The sequence below is a fragment of the Paracoccidioides lutzii genome, assembly GCF_000150705.2.
Source record: "Paracoccidioides lutzii Pb01 unplaced genomic scaffold supercont2.32, whole genome shotgun sequence".
Classification (NCBI taxonomy): Eukaryota; Fungi; Ascomycota; class Eurotiomycetes; order Onygenales; family Ajellomycetaceae; genus Paracoccidioides; species Paracoccidioides lutzii.
Genome location: NW_015440978.1, coordinates 46,093 through 65,698, shown reverse-complemented (window position 1 = coordinate 65,698; position 19,606 = coordinate 46,093). Strand labels below are relative to the sequence as shown.

At 47.2% G+C, this 19,606-nt stretch overlaps 6 protein-coding genes across 6 annotated transcripts; 2 read left to right on the top strand and 4 right to left on the bottom strand.

Moving 5' to 3' along the window:
* Positions 1-414: 414 nt before the first annotated feature.
* Positions 415-7,099, top strand: PAAG_12542 (hypothetical protein; the record flags this gene model as incomplete). The annotated part of the gene is made up of 8 exons (XM_015848020.1): positions 415-695; positions 1,018-2,291; positions 2,364-3,721; positions 3,789-4,142; positions 4,210-4,977; positions 5,407-6,262; positions 6,331-6,988; positions 7,063-7,099. The coding sequence occupies 8 exons, from the start codon at positions 415-417 to the stop codon at positions 7,097-7,099; spliced, it is 5,586 nt and encodes a 1,861-aa protein (XP_015702360.1).
* A 580-nt stretch (positions 7,100-7,679) lies between these two features.
* PAAG_08322 (hypothetical protein) lies at positions 7,680-8,674 on the bottom strand (the record flags this gene model as incomplete). The annotated part of the gene is made up of 2 exons (XM_002789680.2): positions 7,680-8,247; positions 8,325-8,674. The coding sequence occupies 2 exons, from the start codon at positions 8,672-8,674 to the stop codon at positions 7,680-7,682; spliced, it is 918 nt and encodes a 305-aa protein (XP_002789726.1).
* A 293-nt stretch (positions 8,675-8,967) lies between these two features.
* Positions 8,968-9,468, top strand: PAAG_08321 (hypothetical protein; the record flags this gene model as incomplete). Its single annotated transcript, XM_015846476.1, has 2 exons — positions 8,968-9,323; positions 9,360-9,468. The coding sequence occupies 2 exons, from the start codon at positions 8,968-8,970 to the stop codon at positions 9,466-9,468; spliced, it is 465 nt and encodes a 154-aa protein (XP_015701140.1).
* Positions 9,469-10,961: 1,493 nt separating this feature from the next.
* Positions 10,962-12,100, bottom strand: PAAG_08320 (quinone oxidoreductase; the record flags this gene model as incomplete). Its single annotated transcript, XM_015846475.1, has 2 exons — positions 10,962-12,044; positions 12,068-12,100. The coding sequence occupies 2 exons, from the start codon at positions 12,098-12,100 to the stop codon at positions 10,962-10,964; spliced, it is 1,116 nt and encodes a 371-aa protein (XP_015701139.1).
* A 1,452-nt stretch (positions 12,101-13,552) lies between these two features.
* PAAG_08319 (HET domain-containing protein) lies at positions 13,553-15,601 on the bottom strand (the record flags this gene model as incomplete). Its single annotated transcript, XM_002789677.1, has 1 exon — positions 13,553-15,601. The coding sequence occupies one exon, from the start codon at positions 15,599-15,601 to the stop codon at positions 13,553-13,555; it is 2,049 nt and encodes a 682-aa protein (XP_002789723.1).
* A 1,335-nt stretch (positions 15,602-16,936) lies between these two features.
* PAAG_12541 (hypothetical protein) lies at positions 16,937-18,521 on the bottom strand (the record flags this gene model as incomplete). The annotated part of the gene is made up of 2 exons (XM_015848019.1): positions 16,937-17,355; positions 18,293-18,521. The coding sequence occupies 2 exons, from the start codon at positions 18,519-18,521 to the stop codon at positions 16,937-16,939; spliced, it is 648 nt and encodes a 215-aa protein (XP_015702359.1).
* Positions 18,522-19,606: the final 1,085 nt, after the last annotated feature.

The following is a 19,606-nucleotide window of genomic DNA, read 5'->3' as shown; positions in this document are numbered from 1 at the left end:
TCTTGGACTACTCATATTCCTTCACGCCATGAGCAGACCTAAGTGATTATTTTTTTTTTTTTTATTTTTTTTTTTTCATTTTCATTGATTATACCCATTACAAACGATTGCTCTACGTAATAATGTTATGGAGAACTACGAATTTCGTAAAGGAACAATGAGAGCCTGTTCCCAGGAGCTCGTCGAACCCTGGTGTAGGGTCTGCGTATTTGCCTCCCTTGAGACATGAAGGGTTTATACGAAATAACATCTGCTTGTGACGAAGCCATTGTTATCAAATTTAGTCGCTGGAAGAGGGGACTGCTTGAGTTACTGAATAGGGACTAAATATTAAAGCGGAATTGTAGGGGAGTCCGTCCCCAGTCCAACTACAGAATACTAGCTGGGTATTTAAACTCAACATCCCTTGGGGAAATGATAACCACCAACCAACGACGTTCATCCGACGTCGTAGACGCCACAGAACGATCTGTCATATCCCAGTTTCCAGTTCCTGCTACTTTCTCTCTCAAATCTCTTCATCTTCTTCTCTTCAATCACCTCCTGTTGCAAGTCGTTATTGCATCCATTGCCCATCAACCTTCATCGCCGGAGATACCATTGAGCACCAACGAGTGGACCCCACACACAGTGAGGACTTCGGGGCGGATTGCGTGTATTCAGCACCTGCTTGAGCATATGTCAGAAGAGATAGGGTAACTAATATTGACATTTTCTTTTCTGGCGGGAAATCAACTATATAACATCTTAGAGACGTTGTTCATTGGCAGCATCTTAAAGCTCTCCCCACTCAAATTCGCCTTTCACCACTGTTCCAGAAACCTCCTCTTCCTGCCCAGTTAAATATCCTTTCTTTACAATAGTTGCCTCTTCTCCTGTTGTTCAATGGCCTGAAACAGCCTGAGCCCCGGATGTACCATTGATTGGCGTCGTCATATCCCAGCAGGGATGCGCATGCTGACATAAATGCCCTAACTTAACTCTTAACTAACACCAACTCTACTTGCCCGGCCCCAGTCACAAACGCTCAAAGAGTGCCTTAGCGCATTCCTTCCTCCACCGAGCCAAATGCAGGTCTGGCCTTCAAGAAGACCCCGAAATTCTCCTAGCGAATCGTGAGCAGTATGGTGCTTCCGCTACGATGGATCCCAAGGCTCTCTCGGTCCCGCCAGCCAGCGACGGTTCCTGTCCCTCCCACTCGAACTCGACTTCCATGACTAATCTGTGTGCCACCCGCCAGCAGACTGACACCCTGTCTTTGAACAAGAGCCCCGGTGGGAACGCTGGCTCCACCACTGCCTCTCACGAACAGCCACCTTCAGGGGGCAGAGGAGAAGTATTGACCAGATCAGCCATGTCGATTGAACAATCAGTTCGCACTTTTCGCCTTTTCGAAATCTTACGCAGCGGAGATACCACGGCCATATCCAAGGCCATCAAAGAATGCGCAGAACCCCAGTCCCAGGGAACCCCGCCATTGGGCACCAGCATCCTCCATCTCGCAATACAATGTGTTGAGCCACAGGTTGTTGAATATATCTTGTCAAGTTCTTCTAACCTTGACATCAATGCTCGAGATCGTGATGGCAACACCCCCCTCCATCTCGCTGCCCAACTGGGTCGGGCCCCCATAGTCCGCGAACTCCTCGAGCGCCCGGATATTAACGATTCCGTTACGAACTACAACGGTCAGATACCTCTGGACCTTGCGCGAACCCCGGAGATTTTTCAGCAACTCCAGCTAGCCCGTTCGATATTCTTGGATGCTAAAACGAAGGAGATGCAGTGTTTAATCGGGCAGGGCGAGTACGAGAGACTAGAACGTCTGTTGGTGGAGCCACGGGTTGAAGGCTTGCTAGATGTGAACAGCTTGGATCTGGTTACTGATCGGACTACCGTGATGACTGGTGGAACCTTACTTCACGAGGCGGCTAGAAAGAAGGATACAAAATTAATACAGATTCTTTTAATGCATGGAGCAGATCCATTCAGACGCGATCGAAAAGGGAAGCTCCCTCAAGACGTCACAAAGGACGATCGGACCCGTGCTATCGTGAAGAGGTCACCCGCTGCCATGATCGCGCAGCGAGGAATCCAGGAAAAGGCAATCCTGGGCAGCGCAGCTGGACAAGGGAATCCGTTACGATCTGGAGTTGGAGAAGCAGGTGTAGGAGGAAAGGATGCTCGGGAAATGAAGGGTTATCTCAAAAAATGGACCAATTACACAAGTGGTTATAAGTTGAGATGGTTTGTATTGGAGGATGGTGTAATGAGTTATTACAAACACCAAGGTATGATCATAGTCACTAAACCCGTAGGGTAACGTCACTTCTTGTCAAAATAACCCCGCTAATATCATACAGATGATGCTGGCTCTGCCTGTCGTGGTGCGATCAACATGCGTATAGCGACCCTGCATATGGATGCACAAGATAAGACCCGTTTTGAGATACAAGGGAAGTCGTCAGTCAAGTACCATCTCAAGGCTAACCACGTTGTTGAGGCCAAGCGTTGGTTTTGGGCTCTGAACAACGCAATCCAATGGACCAAAGATGAGGCTAAGGAAGACGACAGACGCAGGACAAGGAATGCAGAAAGCTTACGTCAGGCAATGCTGGAACAATTTGACAAACAGGGGTTGGATTCTCAAAGCGACTCCGCTAGCGTTGTCGGCAGACCAAGCGGGAAAAACCTTGCACCTCAGTCATCCCTCGGGGTTCTCAGCCACGCGAGCTCGAGGCTGAGTCTTCAAACTTCAAGAGGAGGAACGGAGAGTATCCGTGGTGAAGATGAAAGTTCCAATTACGTGCCAAATGAATCGACCTTTTCCCCACAAGAGAACAATAAATTGCCAACCCTTCTCACTAGCCACGTCCTCCAAGGAGAAGCTGAAGATGATGATTGCGGAGATTACGCCAGCAGCAATGAACTACAACCTTCAAATAAGGACGCTTTCAATATTACCGCCCAATCTGTTAGACTACAGCTCTATCTTTTGAGCAATGTTTCAGCCGCTCTTCAGGCAGAGAAAGTGAGGAACCCAGAGACTCGAATTTCAGACCCTTCAATCGATCAAGCTTTAAATGCCTATGAAGGGGCAGTCAGTAGTCTAAATTCCCTTGTGGTTGATTTACTCAAAATCTCAAGGGATCGAGACGCATTTTGGCAATATCGCCTGGACAGGGAGGCTGACGCCCTTAAGATGTGGGAAGACAGCATGGCTAGGGTCGCCCAGGAACATGAAGAGCTTCAGAGCAGAATTGGCGAGTCGGAGGAGAAACGAAAGAGAACGAAAAAAGCGCTGAAGGAGGCTTTGGAGCACCCGTCAACTTCAACTAGTCGTCCCATCAGTAGAGGCCCGTCTCATGTCCAAATACAAGATGCCCTGGAAGTGGTCAAGGAAACCGTTACTGAGAAACTAGCCTTTACGGAGCGCAAGGCCAGCAAGGAACTGAGAAGGAAGAAGTCCCTCATCACGGAACTCACAAACTTGTCTGATTCGGAATCTGATGAGGACGAAGAGTTTTTTGATGCCGTTGATGCTGGAGAAGTCAAGATCGTGGAAGTTCCACCGGAGAAGGTAGTCGAGGCCCAGGATTCCGTTTCTAATATCCGAGCTTCGAAACTCGATGAGATCGCTCCGTCATTTAAAGGGTATGAAGATCCAATTCGCAAGAGGCTTAAAATGGATGCAGACGATAGACCTAAAATTTCTCTCTGGGTAAGGGAGCATGCGCATCCACTCTTTCAATTCAAGATTGATGTTGCTAACTAACACCCCATTTTAGGCTATTTTGAAATCAATGATAGGCAAAGATATGACCAAGATGACACTCCCTGTGTCATTCAACGAACCAACGTCGCTGCTCCAACGGGTAGCCGAGGATATGGAGTACGCGGATCTTCTTGACCTCGCTGCTGACCGTGCAGACTCCATGGAACGCATGATCTACGTTGCTGCTTTTGCAGCTAGTGAGTATGCTTCAACAATTGACCGTGTGGCTAAGCCATTCAATCCTCTTCTTGGGGAAACATTCGAATACGTCAGACCGGATAAAGGTTACAGATTCTTCATTGAGCAAGTTAGCCATCATCCCCCAATTGGTGCCGCGTGGGCTGAGTCTCCGAAATGGGATTACTATGTATGCATCCCTTGTTGGTACTACTACCGTTTGTCAGCTCTCCCTCACGATACTTACTTAATTTTAGGGTGAATCCGCTGTGAAATCAAAATTTTATGGCAAGTCGTTCGACATCAATCCACTTGGTACTTGGTTTTTGAGGCTACGCCCTATCAGTGGTGGCGAGGAGCTCTACACTTGGAAAAAGATTACTTCATCAGTTGTTGGCATCATTACCGGTAATCCCACTGTAGACAACTATGGGTCTATGGAAATTAAGAATTGGACTACCGGCGAAGTGTGCATGCTTGACTTCAAACCTCGAGGCTGGAAGGCATCCTCCGCCTATCATGTCTCCGGCAAAGTGATGGATAGTGAAGGATCGACTAAATGGAGCATCGGTGGGCGCTGGAATGACAAGATCTATGCCAGGCACACGCCCGGGTATCAAGAGTCGGTCACCCCACCTCATGATGATACTCCCCAACATCCAGAATCAACCCGAGCATTCCTTGTCTGGCAATGCCATCCCCGACCCACCGGTATTCCTTTCAACCTGACACCCTTCGTTCTCACGTTAAACGCCATTCCCGATAACCTCAAGCCTCACCTGCCCCCAACAGACACACGGCTCCGTCCGGACCAACGTGCTATGGAGGATGGCGAGTATGATTTTGCGGCGACGGAGAAGCATCGTGTGGAAGAGAAGCAGCGGGCAAAGAGACGAGAGCGAGAGACCAAGGGTGAGGAATTTGAGCCGAAATGGTTTAGCAAGGGCCGATGCAAAATCACCGGTGAGGAGTTTTGGGTTTATAACGGACGGTATTGGAAGTGTAGGGAGGCTAATGACTGGTCTGTTTGCGAAGATATATTTTAAGTTTTTTTTTCAGTTATCTTTTTCGCAGCCTTTACTTAACATCTCTGGTTGTTTCCTGGCTTTATTTGTTTGCGGACAACCACCGTTCTAAGTTAAGCATGCGGAAGAGGTGGTTATTGGTATGTTAACAGCATAGGAAACCTGGGGTTAACCACCGTTTGATATGTATTGTTATTTATTATTATTATTGTCTTCGTCCCCTCAAGTTTATTACAATAGAAATATATCCAACAAATTCAAAGATAATGCATTCCGAAAATCAAAATCGGCTTCTTTTCAAGGAGCGTGGACCCCACAGCCACGTGATTGATATTATTTAGCTCCAAGATATTGGTTGCAAAGAACTTTTTGGCGTCAACTATACAACTGCCCGTCAAAATCAGTGTCCATTCTCTCTAGAGACAATAGTTCCCAATGGTCATGGAATTTACATGCCAGAAATGTGCGCAAGCACTACGACTAGGAATTCGGCCACAGATTCCTTCAATTCGAGTACGGACTCTGTCCAACGTCGGACGCCGATACCAACATCTGAGCACAAATGCATCCAGCCTCCAGGCCTCTAAAGCAGGCTCATGGTCGACTAAAGTTCGAGCCGAAACGACCACTATTACAAATGTCGCATCGTTATCTGCCAGCGAGCCCACTACAACAGGGGCTTCAGAAGCCTACCATGGAAGACCTCTGCTTCAACCGCACAACCTGTTCCATTCGTATAGCAACTCCCCCTCTCCGGAAATACGACAGCGTGCAGCGTTCATAGCGCAGAATGCCTTCTGTCCTCATCCAAGTCATCGTCGGACGCGTGTTCCCACCTCTCCGTATGATTCTGAGGCGAGAAAGTCACCAGAAGCCAGCAGTGACAGCCAGCCGCCCTTGCACTCTCAATTCGAATGCCCGGACTGTGGGGTGCCGATATATTGCTCCGAAGAGCACTGGATGGATGATTTCGAGGCGCATCTGGAAGTGTGCCACACAATCCGGCAAATAAATGAGGACGACCATGACCTGAGGTCTGGCAGATTTTTTACCGAGTTTATCTACCCGGGCCCACAGGAGGATGAATCGGTTGTGAATATGACGAATTGGGATACATTCTTATATACCAGGCAATTTGATGCCATTAACAATGATAGAAACATGAGGCAGGTGACGAGATTGCTCACGTACCCGGTCACTATTGCCAGTGTGCTGCATGAGCTTTCTCCATATCATATCCGTAATGGTGGCCGGTTAACGCCGGAGGGATTGAAGAGCTTGAGTGGTATGTATCGCTGAACTTCCTAGATATCTACCTTTTGATCCTCGAGAGCAACTAACCGATCCACCCAGCGCTTCGCTACACGCTCCATCCACCTAGAACCGGCGAGGGAGCAGCAATGTCCGGCCTCCGCCTCAAAGCGCCCCCGGTCCGCATCTTTATCCTAGGCGCACGGGCGGAATCCTCCCTACCCCGGGACGTCTGGCTGCAACTTTCCTATCTCTTCCCACGCGCGCTCATAAGCCTCATATTCATCGGTCCAGAGAGCATGGCGAACCGGGACGACGAGTTTCCGCTCCCCGATCGCACCCCATCAAATCCATTCGGTGCCATCGTTGAGGACCGCTTGCACTCCCTAATGAAGATAACTACGTATGTCGACTATTTCCACACGATTCATCGGGCCAATATGTTTCAGCCGTATGACCCTTACTTTGACTGTTTCATGCTATTCCATCCGGGACTTGGGCATCCCTCCAGCTCGCATGAATGGGAAGAAACGCTACCGTATCTTCTGGAGACGAAGGTTCCCATTCTGTGCACGGGGTATTCAGAGTGGGATATGAAGAGGGACTTGGATTGGGTGATGGAGAAATGTGGCGGAGAGGTGGATTTGTTGCTGGAGCCTGGAGAGAATAGGTTCCGGAGTCTGAGGTGGGACCTGAATGATATGGATCCGCATGATATTTCATGTGGGAATTGGGGATTGTGGGTTTTTAGAGGAAAGAGGTATGTTATTCGGCGCATTCGCCATTGATATTCTCAATAAATGTGCTCTACTGACTTTTTTTTCTTTCGTACAGATATGAGGCCACTTATAAGGAGTCAGAAGCAGAATAGTCCATTGTGTGAAGTAATTCTATTGTAATATGTTGAGATTGATGTTCGACCTCCTCTCCGTGTATTATTCAACAACCCTCATTGTTGGAAATCAAGTTCCACTCAACATTTTAAAATATTCTATTATTACAAACTTTGCTCCACCAATATTCTTTCCATCTCTCTATTTTCTAATTTTCTATCTCCTAACCTCTGTCCCCATAACCGCCCGCATAATCCCAGGAGAGAACGTTAATTGGCATTGAAGCATGGTCGAGGTGCTATAGAGGGAGAATATCCAATAATCAAAGCATTAAGTCACTCGTGGGCAGCACATGGTCAAAACGAAATATCAATAAATTGGTAATTCTAGGTGCACAAAGGAAGGAGGAGGGGGTTGGGGGGTGAACAATCTCTAGAATATATCATCGTCAATTACCAAAGGGCCAAAGCGTAAACAAGTGAACATCCATGATAATAAACCAATGAGATTCAACAAAAATCTATAATAGTGACAAACAAAGGGGTATCACGCCACCACAGAAGACTGACAGACTCTATAAATCGTGAGAAAAGAATGAAATAAAGAAACACGGGCCATTTATATCAGCGTAACGGTCGCAACAACTAACGAAGCCATGACCCAATAGCCGCTCAACATCAACAGCACGGGCGGGGAAGCAAAGCTGCTAGAACCGTCCTTGATGGATGGGTCGGGGTTTGTCGTCCCATTCGCAAGCGTGCCATTCACATAGATAGTTCTAGTCCCATTGACAGTAGCCACGATAATAGTCGAAGTGTTCTTGGGCAGGCCATCTCTGTCCTTTTCACTCAGCAGCTGATCAATATATGTTGTGTTGTCGTTTTTGTCACAGCCGCAGACACCGAATTGCTGGCACAGACATTCAATGGGGATTTGGGTAACGTTCGCATTAGGATCTGAGGTATTACGATGGCTATAATGCCCGATGTGATAGGCGTGGGCACCAAAAAGCCAGACACCAGGGAAGAAAGCAAGGGCAGCTATTGGGAGGAAAGCAAAGGGGAGCAATCCCATTCTTGATCTTCCACCGGCTGTATAGGGAACTGCGGCGCCGCCGGGATAGAAGCCGCCTCCTCCAAAACTGCGAGGCGTTCCGGAGCCAGAACGTGTTGAGCCGCCGATATTACTGTTTCAAATATATAAAGGAGGGTCAGTAATTATCCAGTGGAACCGGCATATGGATTCTGCATACGCCGTACACACCTTGAGGGTCTAGCTCCAGCCGACCCTGCACTTCCTCCCCTAGGTGAACTTCCACTTCCCCCCTTTGGCCCACCTCCACCGCTTCGTCCTCCACTCCCACCTCCAGATACTCTGCCACCTCCTCCTCCGCCGCCGCCGCCGCCCCTTCCACCACCGCCCCCGCCACCGCCACCTCCTCCTCTACGTTTATCTAGGTCGAAGAATTTAGGGCTATCAACGGGCCCTGGGTTGATAACTTCTCGGGCATCGATATGCGCTACGTGAATGTCTGTTAATGGGATGTTGACGGGTGTAACTGTGCAGGAGAGCGACAGAAAAGCACAAAGCGCAAGACCATATGACAATCTCATTGCTGTAGCCGGCAAATGGAAAGAAATAAGTTTTGAGTCGCACAAATAAAAAGAACAATTTATGGAGTTAAGTGCGACAAAGATGTACGTGTTCGTTGGAAGAAATGTTTAGATGTTTTTGAAGGGGATCGCCTAGGTTTTTATAGATAGCACTAGGCTGAAATCCTGGGAAGCGGCGAGCCAGCAAAACATGAGACCAGCGCTGCGAAGATAGTCTGCGTTGAAAGAAGACGCACTTTCACTGATATTTCGTTCATTATTTTGACGGTATGCGAAATGATCTTTCAGTAACTATGCAAAATGCGAAGTTTGAAGAGTTGGAATTCTCCGATTCTAGCGGCGGCTGCGCCAGAAGACAGTTGTTGTGGGAAACAGCTGGTTTCAGCACTGCCATCCTAAAATATTCAGGTGAAAACCCCCCAAAGATTCTTGTTCGAACCGACAACTGCGCACTTCAGGTCAACCCAATCGCAGCCCAAATACGAGCAGAACATTCCATCCATGGATCGCCCTGTAACATTACGGAGGCTAATCAATACGGGGAATTGTCAAATCTGGGGCTTCCGCGAGGGGCGAACTTCAATAACATATTCCCAAACAAAGCGATATGCTGTTTAAAAGCCATCCTGGGTCCAATCACCCTGCTAGAGTGAGGCTATCGCCAACGTTTTACGGGTTGACATAGGGCACAGCCACAGGTTGAACCGAACATCCCATCACCTCATTGGAAGGCTAGTCTGGAGAAGAACTCGAGAAAGGACATCATCGAGGATTCCAAGGTTGACAGCTGTTAATAATTATTATGGTTATTGTTTTTAAAATAACATACAACGGGTGCAGTTGCCTGCATTCTCAATCGTGAAATGGGAAAATGAGATCACTTGCAACTCTTCTTCTGCTATGATCTCCTTTAACTAGGGTCAAGGCGTAGCCACTGGAGAGGTGTCTCTCGTTGTCTCTTCACCAGGCTGAATCTGCATGGAGGTTAATGGAACGTATTTCAGGGAGCTTCAAGAAGAAGATACCGTCAGCTGCCCGCCTCTTGGGGCCTAATTCAAACGCCCTGTGTTCTGCCAGGCAATCGTTTTATAGAATTACCGCAGCTGCAGCTGCAGCTGTAGCCCATAACATGATTCTCTAAGGGGTTCACAGTGGGAGGAGAATTAACTGCTGCGATCCTCATAATTTAGTTATTACATTAGTTATTGATGTTGTTAAACAGAGCAAATCAACAACACAGGTGTTAGTTATTATCATAAATAAATGCTGTTGTGTGTCGAGTTCTGAAGCAAACACAGCAAACACCAACACGAAATTTTCTTACCACTGAATCAACCGCTGGTCATCAAAACACCAGTAACACCGACAAACCGCCAGAACCTCGAAAAAGATGTATATTGGCCAATGATGAGAAATTCGAGACGAGTTCTCGAAGACAGCCCGGCCATTGGATCCCGCAACAGAATGCCAGTTAAGTAATGCCGCTCCCGAGTTCTCACCTACGCTGCTCCACCCCCCGGGGCAAATGAAGACGTGATATGCGACAGCCTTGAGGCTCTGTGGGCTCCAAGATCGCCCAAGACATTCTAGAAAATGGAGAGACTATTGTAGCGACACTTTTCAGAGACTTTTGTCGCCCGGGAGGCTCAGAAAAACGACAAGCATGGTTTGAGTCCGCGCGAGGAAATGAAAGATCTTCTGCGTTTCACCTTGTCAAACAGGTTCTAGGCGTCGAGACAACTGCAATACCCGGAATCCAGCTGTTCCCTCTATTCTTTTTGACCCACGAACCCTTCCAACCCGGAAGGACAATCGGCATATCTTTCACGTCTTGTGTGCATGTCGATTGGAGCTGGATTTTGGAGTCGAGAGCATCCTACACTTCTGTTCGGAGAGAATATTTACCTCTGTTCTCTTGGACCTTTCGGGGTTGGAAAATTTTCAGAGTGATTGATGTTCTTTCTGACATGATTTGTTTTTGCTTACGTTGCGAGAGAAAATTACCTTGCAGAAGGACCTTCATAGTTCATGTTTTCTGGGTTTTCCCTCCTTTCAATTGGAGAGGAGAGAAGACCTCTCATAGATGAACATGACTCCTTGCGTCTCTACATTTCTTGCTTAGTTATCCAACCGTTCTGTCATCACAGTGACAAATGGGCGATTATGTCAATCATGCATTACTATACCATCTTCATGTTACAGAGATCAGCACATCGCATTTCAGACAGATTAGCAAATATATTCATATATATATCATATTATAGTTTTACATCTAAAATTCTTGAAATCACAACTTGCTCGAAGCCCCCTCATCTTCGTCGGGTATCTTAACCACGACCTTTCCCCATGTCTCTCTACCCCCTAACGCCTGCAATGCCTTCGGCACACTCTCTAACCCGACGAAACTCTGGTCCGTGAAGCTTGTCCCCTTGAACTTGCCCTGCCTAATTAACTCAAAAATGCCGTTCCACACCACTCCCACAGTCTCCTTCTCGAAGTTTGCATACTGGCCCCAATGCAGTCCCACAATGCTAACGTTCTTCAGCAATACCCGATTTAACGCAACTTTCTCAATCACCCCGGACGCAAAGCCAATAACCAACAATCGAGCATTCCAAGCGACGCATTTGAGACTCTGGTCAATCATCCCCACAGGGTCATACACGATATCAACACCAGCCTTGCCATTCCCCGTCCGCTTAGCCGCGCAGAGCTTCTTAACCGCATCCGGCCACTTAGGATCCGAGTAGTCAATCGTATAATCTGCCCCAAACGACTTGGCAACCTGTCTCTTCCTCTCCGTTCCCGCAGTGGCAATAACAGTAGCTCCTTTCGCCTTCGCAATCTGCACTGCCGCCAAGCCCACTCCGCCAGCGGCAGCGTGCACAAGAACCCAATCTCCACTCTGCACATTCGCCCGCGTTACAAGGCCACCATACGAAGTTGATGCAGTAACGAAGAGGCCCGCAGCATCCTCAAAGCTCCACCCCTCAGGAACCGGCAGCAGCCTATCTTCCAGGGCCAAAATATGTGTAGCGTAGGCGCCTTGCATGGCTCCAAAGACGCGATCGCCGGCTTTGAACCTTGGGTTAGATTTGGCAGCGGTGGGCGTGCTAAGGATTGTTCCGCCAAATTCCATGCCGGATATCCATGGTAATGGGGGCTGGTGTTGATATTTGCCCTGGATCTGAAGCAAGTCAAAGAAGTTTGTGCCGGCTGAGTGTACTTTTATGAGATATTTGTCAGGGGAGGGGGAAGGGGTTGGAAGGGTGGTGACAGTCAGGTCGAGCGGCCCCTGATATATTATTGTCAATGTCACATTGTCAATCATGAGTGGCGGGTTGCCTCCATGGAGGGTGGTAAGGGGTAGCTATAGTATTGGGAACCTCCTACCTTGACATATTCTTTAACTTGTATTGCGCGCATTTTGAAATAGGTCGTGACAAGATATATTGATATGCCGCATGTGGGAAGCCAAAATCAAATTAACTCTCCTCGACTTTTTGATACCTTCTCCCCGCAATATCCGAGCGAGTCGGGTATTCATTTGTAAGGATAGAGCAAAAGGGCGGAGATGCCCTGTGCCGAGGCTCAACGACAAGACCGAAGTTTCTTAGCTGAGCAGCCGGGGTTAGTTAACTAAACGAATCACCCAAACCAGACCGCCAAAATCACCCATCGCTCAACTAACTAGATTTCCACATGATATTATCTACGCTCAACAGCGATTGATTGAATTAAATAAAATTACACTAGGTTCAGGACATCTTATTCTAACATGGCTGATCGTGCGTGCCACAATCGCTGTGTCTTTGTGGTGCTCGTTAGCATGGCCTAGGGTCTGGGGCAGGGCCTTGTAAGTAACTTCACTTTTATCTTTCTCATTTGGCGCAAATATATTCTGATGTTACTTCATCATAATAACGATACTAACTATTTCATATCCACAGGTTTTGATAATTTGATCAAATTCTTTCACTAGGTTCTGAGAAAGGTTTTCGAGCCTCTGTCTAATGACTATCACATCAGCAAGTTATCCAGTTAAGTGTTGAAATACATTAGTTAAGCCCCTTTTCATGACAATCCATTAAAACCCCTGTTGATGCATGAAGCTCCTGGCGACAATTCTGCAGCCTCTCTCTGTTCATTGTCATATTTCCCCAATTGCAGTTATCTATTCTTGGCAAAAGCAACAGTGAAGCACGGCCACAATGTCAATTGTGAATGCATGAGGTAGCCGACTTAAAACCTGCAATTCTGGCTCTTCCTGCAGGTACCCAATGATCCATTGATTGCACAAACTTCTTTCCACAACAACTGCAGGTCCATTCGGCGAGTCTAAGACAATTATGGGGAAAGACTTTATAGGTTTCCCGGAAGATTTTTATAAAAAGCTTACTTAATGCTGCAGGGGACAGGGTAGTGTGTAACTATCCGTTTATGGAGCGTGCAAACAACGAATGGGCGGTATGTGTCGTGGACATCTTTGCATCACGAGTTCGATATGACACCTTGCATCTGAAATGTCACATATGAATATAGGGAGTGGAAAATAGGGCTTTCCGTCCGCTCAGCCGTACTCAAATCACTCGCTGGTCTGTTAGTAGTTGGGTGGCTGACAATCAGCGAATCCAAGTTTTCGTAGTTTTTCTTTTGTGTATATTTTCCTTTCCCATCTTGACAATAGGTCGTAAGGACAACGTTAGCTCTGGTTTTGGTATTTTGACGTACGTCGGACCGTATTTTATCGACTCCGAAGGAGTGACATTGGTGAGATATACGCACATGGATTTGAACGGTTGAGCATATAAACGGTATTAAAAGTGGTCAACATTTCAAAATATTCGCACAGCATTTTATGCTCTCAACACCAGATTATTACCTCATCTCATACAGAAATGATGGAATATCCGATTTCTTGTGGTGTTTAATTCCCTCAGTAATCTTCCCCCACATTACATCATCATCATTGATATATGTATCTCCAATGAATAGATGATGATCCGGCATACGGCGTAAGATAAATGGAACCCTGCCGCCAAAGAGGACACAAACTTCGTCGCCAGGACTCATCATCCGAGGGCCAATACCTAAGTAACCCTTTTCTGTAACGTAGAAACGGCGATGGAAGCATACTGACCTTGCACCACGCTCGAAACGTTCTGCATCGGCTCCGGCCTCACCTAACTCCATTGTCACAAGGCTACAGAGATAGTCAAGGAGATTCAGTTTCTCAGGTCCGCATGCTATTGGAATGGTATCGTCGACCAGGATCTTGGATAAAAGAAACACTGCGGCATCCGCTTCACCCTGCCGTATAAACTTTTCCTTCGTAAGACCCTGTGTTTCGCCCATCAACTGACTAATATCCCCCATAGCTGCTCCCAGTGGCGTAGCAAGCAATGTGGCACAAAATGCCATCACCAAAGGGGCCTTGTCATGATATAAAGGCATTGGGGACTGGTTTATCGGAAAACTAAACATTTGATTCCACAAGTCTTGAAATGGAAATGGACCTGTAAGACTGTACTCCAATATTTCGCTAACAGATTTGACCTTATCCACATGAAATCCACGAAGTCGAAGATAGTTCGGCTGCATGGGTTCTTTTGAGAGAGGCATATCTTCAACTTCTGCAAAATATCGAAAATGGCCGTCGCAGAATCCAGCAAGAAAGCAGCCTACATCGAGGACACTGCACTGGCGGGGTTGAAACCATTTCGGAACCCAAGATGGGAAGTAGCTCTGAGCTGGATCATCCGTGTGTTGCACATGCGCCAATACGGAGAGCACCCGAGGAGATTTCCTAATTAAAAATCTCGTGAGATCTCTGTAGACCTCAACGACGTCCTTGTTGTAGTTTGGCTGGAGAGCTTTGTGCCTCAGAATATCGAGACCAGGACCAAGATCATTAATGTGCCTTGCAATGCTGGAGGCAGCTCGCCGGTATAGCGACAGTACTGTATTGGTGCCCGAGGTCGACATGATTTGCGTGAGTGCCAAAGAGGGATCTAACCCTTCATCGGATATTCCCAGTAATGAAAACACCTTGTCCCGTGGATCGGTAACTTTAAAATCTCGAGATGATGCAAGCAACAATGTCAAATTACCCAGTGATCCTTCAACGGCTCCACCTCGAGACCCACTTGAAGGATGCTGCAGCAAGAAGATCATATTCCAAAATTCGAAAGGCATTCCTACCAGTATCTGATCCCGTTTCATGGCAACATATGGAGCCGTTGATATGAGGTCAAAGAAATTCATTTCTAGCCCCTCACACTTGGCTATGGCCCTTCTGCTTGCCACAACCTCCTGTATGCACCAATTTCGGATAAAATACGGGCGATCAAATAATTGGTCCAGATGGTGAAACGCCTCAGGCGCTCCAACAGCCAGTTCAACAACTGCCTTTTGTAAAGTGTCTTTATCTGCACCACAGCTATCCCGCATGTGCGCGAGTCTCTCCGCAAGCTCAAAGGCCATTTCTACCCCTGGTGTCCAGCTCCCAAGCCATACAATAACTCGCGTAGCATGCTTGTATACCAGTCGCATATATCCTACTTGCCTTGACCGCTCATCGGCATTTGACTGGTCAATGCACAAAGCATCCACCCAAAGCAGCCTAGCTTGCGTTGGCGGTCGGAGGCTCCGGAGCGCAGCGTCCAAGTTTGGCTTTATGACAATCGGACAGTCATTGATATATATGGGCGTCTGCGCCGACCCCGAGCCCCAAACATAAGAAAGAGCCTCATATGGCGGTATAGATGCGTAGCTGGGATCTAGAGCGTGGATTACGAGGGTGCCACGAAGCGGCTCATTTGCCTGCCCGGAATTGAAGAGAAATAGACGAGTGAAAGGAGGGGTCTTGCCAACGGGGGCGATGGGTGGAAGGGGTTGATAAATGAATTGAGAGGAGTGGCTTTCCATGGCGACGGCGGGGTTGGGACTGCAGACTGATGTCCACAGGACGCCTAACCTGGAAACTGGAAGCCTCTGGGAATAGCTAAACGTTCCGGGAACTTGGGAAGGTCATAGCACTCCAGTTGAACCTGTGCTGCCCAACCCAATCCGTGCCAAATTCATTCAATAGTTAACCTCCAAGCCAGAAAGAAGTTGAAATGGTCTGATGGGAGACAAATAAATCTCAAGAGTTGCCGCTTTTCCGGATTGAAAGTATGCTAAACTTCTTTCCTTGGGCGGTGGACAACTTCCAGAGATGGCCTGATTGTGGAGCAAGGGGCTAAATCCTTTCACCAAGTTAGTAAAACTTACGGAGGGGATTGTGCTTGAACCGCGAGAGAGAGATGACCGAACTATTCCCCGCCAGAGAGGGTGGACAGCCTCCCAAGTCTGTTGTTTCCACGTTGCAAATGTACCAATAACTCGATTCCAGAGGTTGGCCTGGAATATTCCCTCAAATCAAGTTTTGACCCCAAAGTCTGTCAAGGCTTGGTGGGGGAAGCAATACGGGATTCCATCTACCCGCTCAACTTCAATTCGTGAATGAATCAGGGGCATCGCGAGCACCGTTGCTGCCCATAGCAAGCTCCACTAATTTTGCAGTTTACAGAGTATGGAGGAACCACAGCAGCATATTGCTGCGGTCTTAACTAGCCTATATCAACATTTTACCCGGCGCATTTTACTTACTGCGTAGTTGTGTCTCTTCTCACATTATCCATCGAGGCTTGCCCGGATAAGTAATAGAATGGGCTGCAAACGTTTCAGCAGTGAGACGCACACAAGTGCCGGTCGGCTATTTCGAGGGCGTTGACAAGGTTTCTCCGGAGTAACTACTTTGCGTGACTCCGGATCAGACGGACAAGACGTGTGGTACAACCCATATGTACGCCTTTAGTGCACCTCAGCAAAGCTTGGATGTTGCACAAATATTCCAAGGAAATTTGCTGTGAAGCCAGAACCTGGGGATGGAATTACATCGGAATGGGGATGAAGGGTATAAACTGAGATGCAACAGAATTGCTTGCCCTTCAGGATAGGTTATGCACAACTGCTATGGAAGCTCAGCGAATGATAGTTATGGATCTCATCCGCCAAACATGGAAATTCTTCGGAGACCAGGGGCAAAGTTTGCCTGCATCTGGGCGATATTGGCCTTAACAGTGAACTTTTGTCAATTTATCTCAAGCTTGACCTGACTCCCACAAACACCGAGCGTAGAGCTAGGAGTCAGTGGAGAAAAAATTAAAAATTAAAAAAATTAAAAAAAAAAAAAAATAATTTACGAGGATAGAGGCAATCCTAGGATCCATTACCAAGAGATATTTCAAAGAAACGGGTCCGGCCGATCGAGGTCGTGTTCGTTCGTTTTATTCTCATAAGTTTCTCAAAGCGACAATATCGATAAGAGACAGCAGTGTCCATAATTAATACAAGCAACCAAAACTTCCAGGCGCCTAACGCGGTTACCGGCACAAGGATGCCTGTGGGGTCATCCGAGACCTCCAGGACAGTAACAGTCGGGTCAGTCCATATGATTTCGCAGCTTGATGAGCTCGCATATTGCGTGATGCCAAGGTACTGCACATGTACGCCTACTACATATCCTGTACACTGTACAATATTATTTCTTTCATTCATGGCATTGCTGAATATAATGCTCTGTATATTTTCGATGACGAAATCCTTCCGAGAGATTTTTTGGGGTTGGTTCTCCAAACCTGATTAGGACGGTAGGGAGATCATCCTTCAATGATGAAACATGAGCATGATCATCAAAATTGACGGGAATTGAAACCTTCTTTCGATGACACTAGGAGAAAGCCAGGTATCACCCCACCCTGCCATTGCTAAGTCCGCTACACTGTCACACAGACTTGTCATCATTCAAACCGATGGCGCTAAGATTGACGTATAGTTATGCAAGACGAATGGATGTGAACAGCTGTTGCAGCACGTCAACACCCACAAACGTGTGACAGTGGCTGGCTGGAACCCACTCCATGGGCAGCTCAGAGCACGCAAGCTCAGCCACGAATACCCCATTGCCAGCCAATAAAGCTACTGCAGAGCGTATGGAGCACACTCTAGAAAACGTCCTGCTTAGATACGGGATCCCTGGTCGAAAGCATTCTGACAAATCACAGGTCCAAAGAACGGGAAAAGAGCCGTTGCCTTTCGTTATCGTGAACAAACGGCGATCAGGACACTGGCGTTTTAGTAATCTCTTGTGGACAACTGGCGCAGTGCCATTTTTTATTGGGTAGTTTCTGAGAGCTTTGGCCAGTAAATTGTGTTCCGTGACGCGTCCGGCAAAGGAGATTGATGTAGACATGTCATCCAAAGATCTCTTCTTTCCCGACTCTACCTCTAAAAGTCTGTACAGCACTTGGTGAGGCAACGTGTGAGGTGGAATGAGAATGGCATGTCTTTATTATTTTCCTCTTTCAGCAGCCTTTTCGAAGACCAGCATTTGAGCTTGTGAGAACTGTGACTACTACAAGCAGCCTCTCTCAAGTTCCTAGAGTGTATCCTCTATTAAATATCCCTTCAGTCTTCATGTACTCCGCATGTATGTACTACTGTATGTACTATGTGGACAAGGGACAAGGGACAAGGGTACATGGGACAATGACATGTATGTATGTATGTATGTACCAGGTACGACAAGGATTGACGTGGCTACTTCTGAAGGCTCCTCAGCTATTGTCTGGCCCAGGCGTGCTCCACTATGAATAAGCTTTGTCACTACCGCCGAACCATTGAAGTCAAAAAAAATAGCCAATTGACATGGTCTCGGCGAGCGTTTTTGAGAATGGATGGCCCTGGCGTGGAGCTTAAGACAGCAATGCTGGATCTTTCGCGTTTTGCTGTCTCGAAGAAACATACTAAACGGAAGAAGCTGCAGGCATTAACTCAACCCTAGCAGCCAGGGAAAGTTCACTGCTGTTGTTTTCACCTGGTTGTCTCTGCAATGTAGATCTCGAATAATGATCTCAACACACCTGACCAATGGGTCAACGCCCCCGCGCCCCCCCGATAAGAAGAGAGAAACCCCTGCCATCAAAGCGAAGGAAGATCTATCACATCAACGATCCCGAGACTATCAAGCTTCGCTGTTCAGATGAACCACATCAGTCAGCATGCACGGTATTCGGCAAATGAGCAGTTGACGATACGCCACTGGACTAATTAAGCTTTGCTCTCTTCGAGTTCTTCTCGATTGTGTTGAGTGTCTTATTAAGAATGGGTTATAAACGACCTCATAAGAGAGCAATATTCTGATGTTTCCGGTGTACTGGCAGCACTGCAGTGATTGAGTCCGTTTGAGCTGGGTTCGCTTGGCTGAGAGAGTACCAGTTTCTTCAGATATTTCCGATTTATACAAACCAAGTATAAAGAGCCAACTGTGCCCTGCTGTACTATATATAAAGTCGACATATCATAACAGGAAAAGTATTTGTATTCATGCGTAATTAACCTGTTCGCCATTTGTATTCCTTAGAAACTGCTGTATCAGCCCAACAGATAACTAACAGGTCAACAACCTAACATTAACCCAAACCTTCCCCGAACATTCTTCCGTATTTTGTGAATATACCTACCGGTCTGAGAATATATGTGCATTAGTTCCGCATGGATATTGTCATAGTGATCGATGCTCATTACCCTTTCTGGCAAATTATTGGCGCCGGAATCGTTGCGATTATGACTGGATGGAGACAAGGTTTAGATCTTACGATGGCTGGAGCCGCATTGGCAACCGATTTAGCGTTTCGTCAGGGTCTGTCACATCTGTGGAGACAAGAACGAGCAAGGTGCTAATGACTCGGCAACTAACGAGGGGTGTTCTCCACAATTGGATTTGGCGTCTTGTCGTAACTGGATCCACAAAAAGCTCCAGGATACGGAGCGAGCAATGCATTCATTTCTTGTCCGATTGCCATCAACTATAAACAAGGATTACCTGTC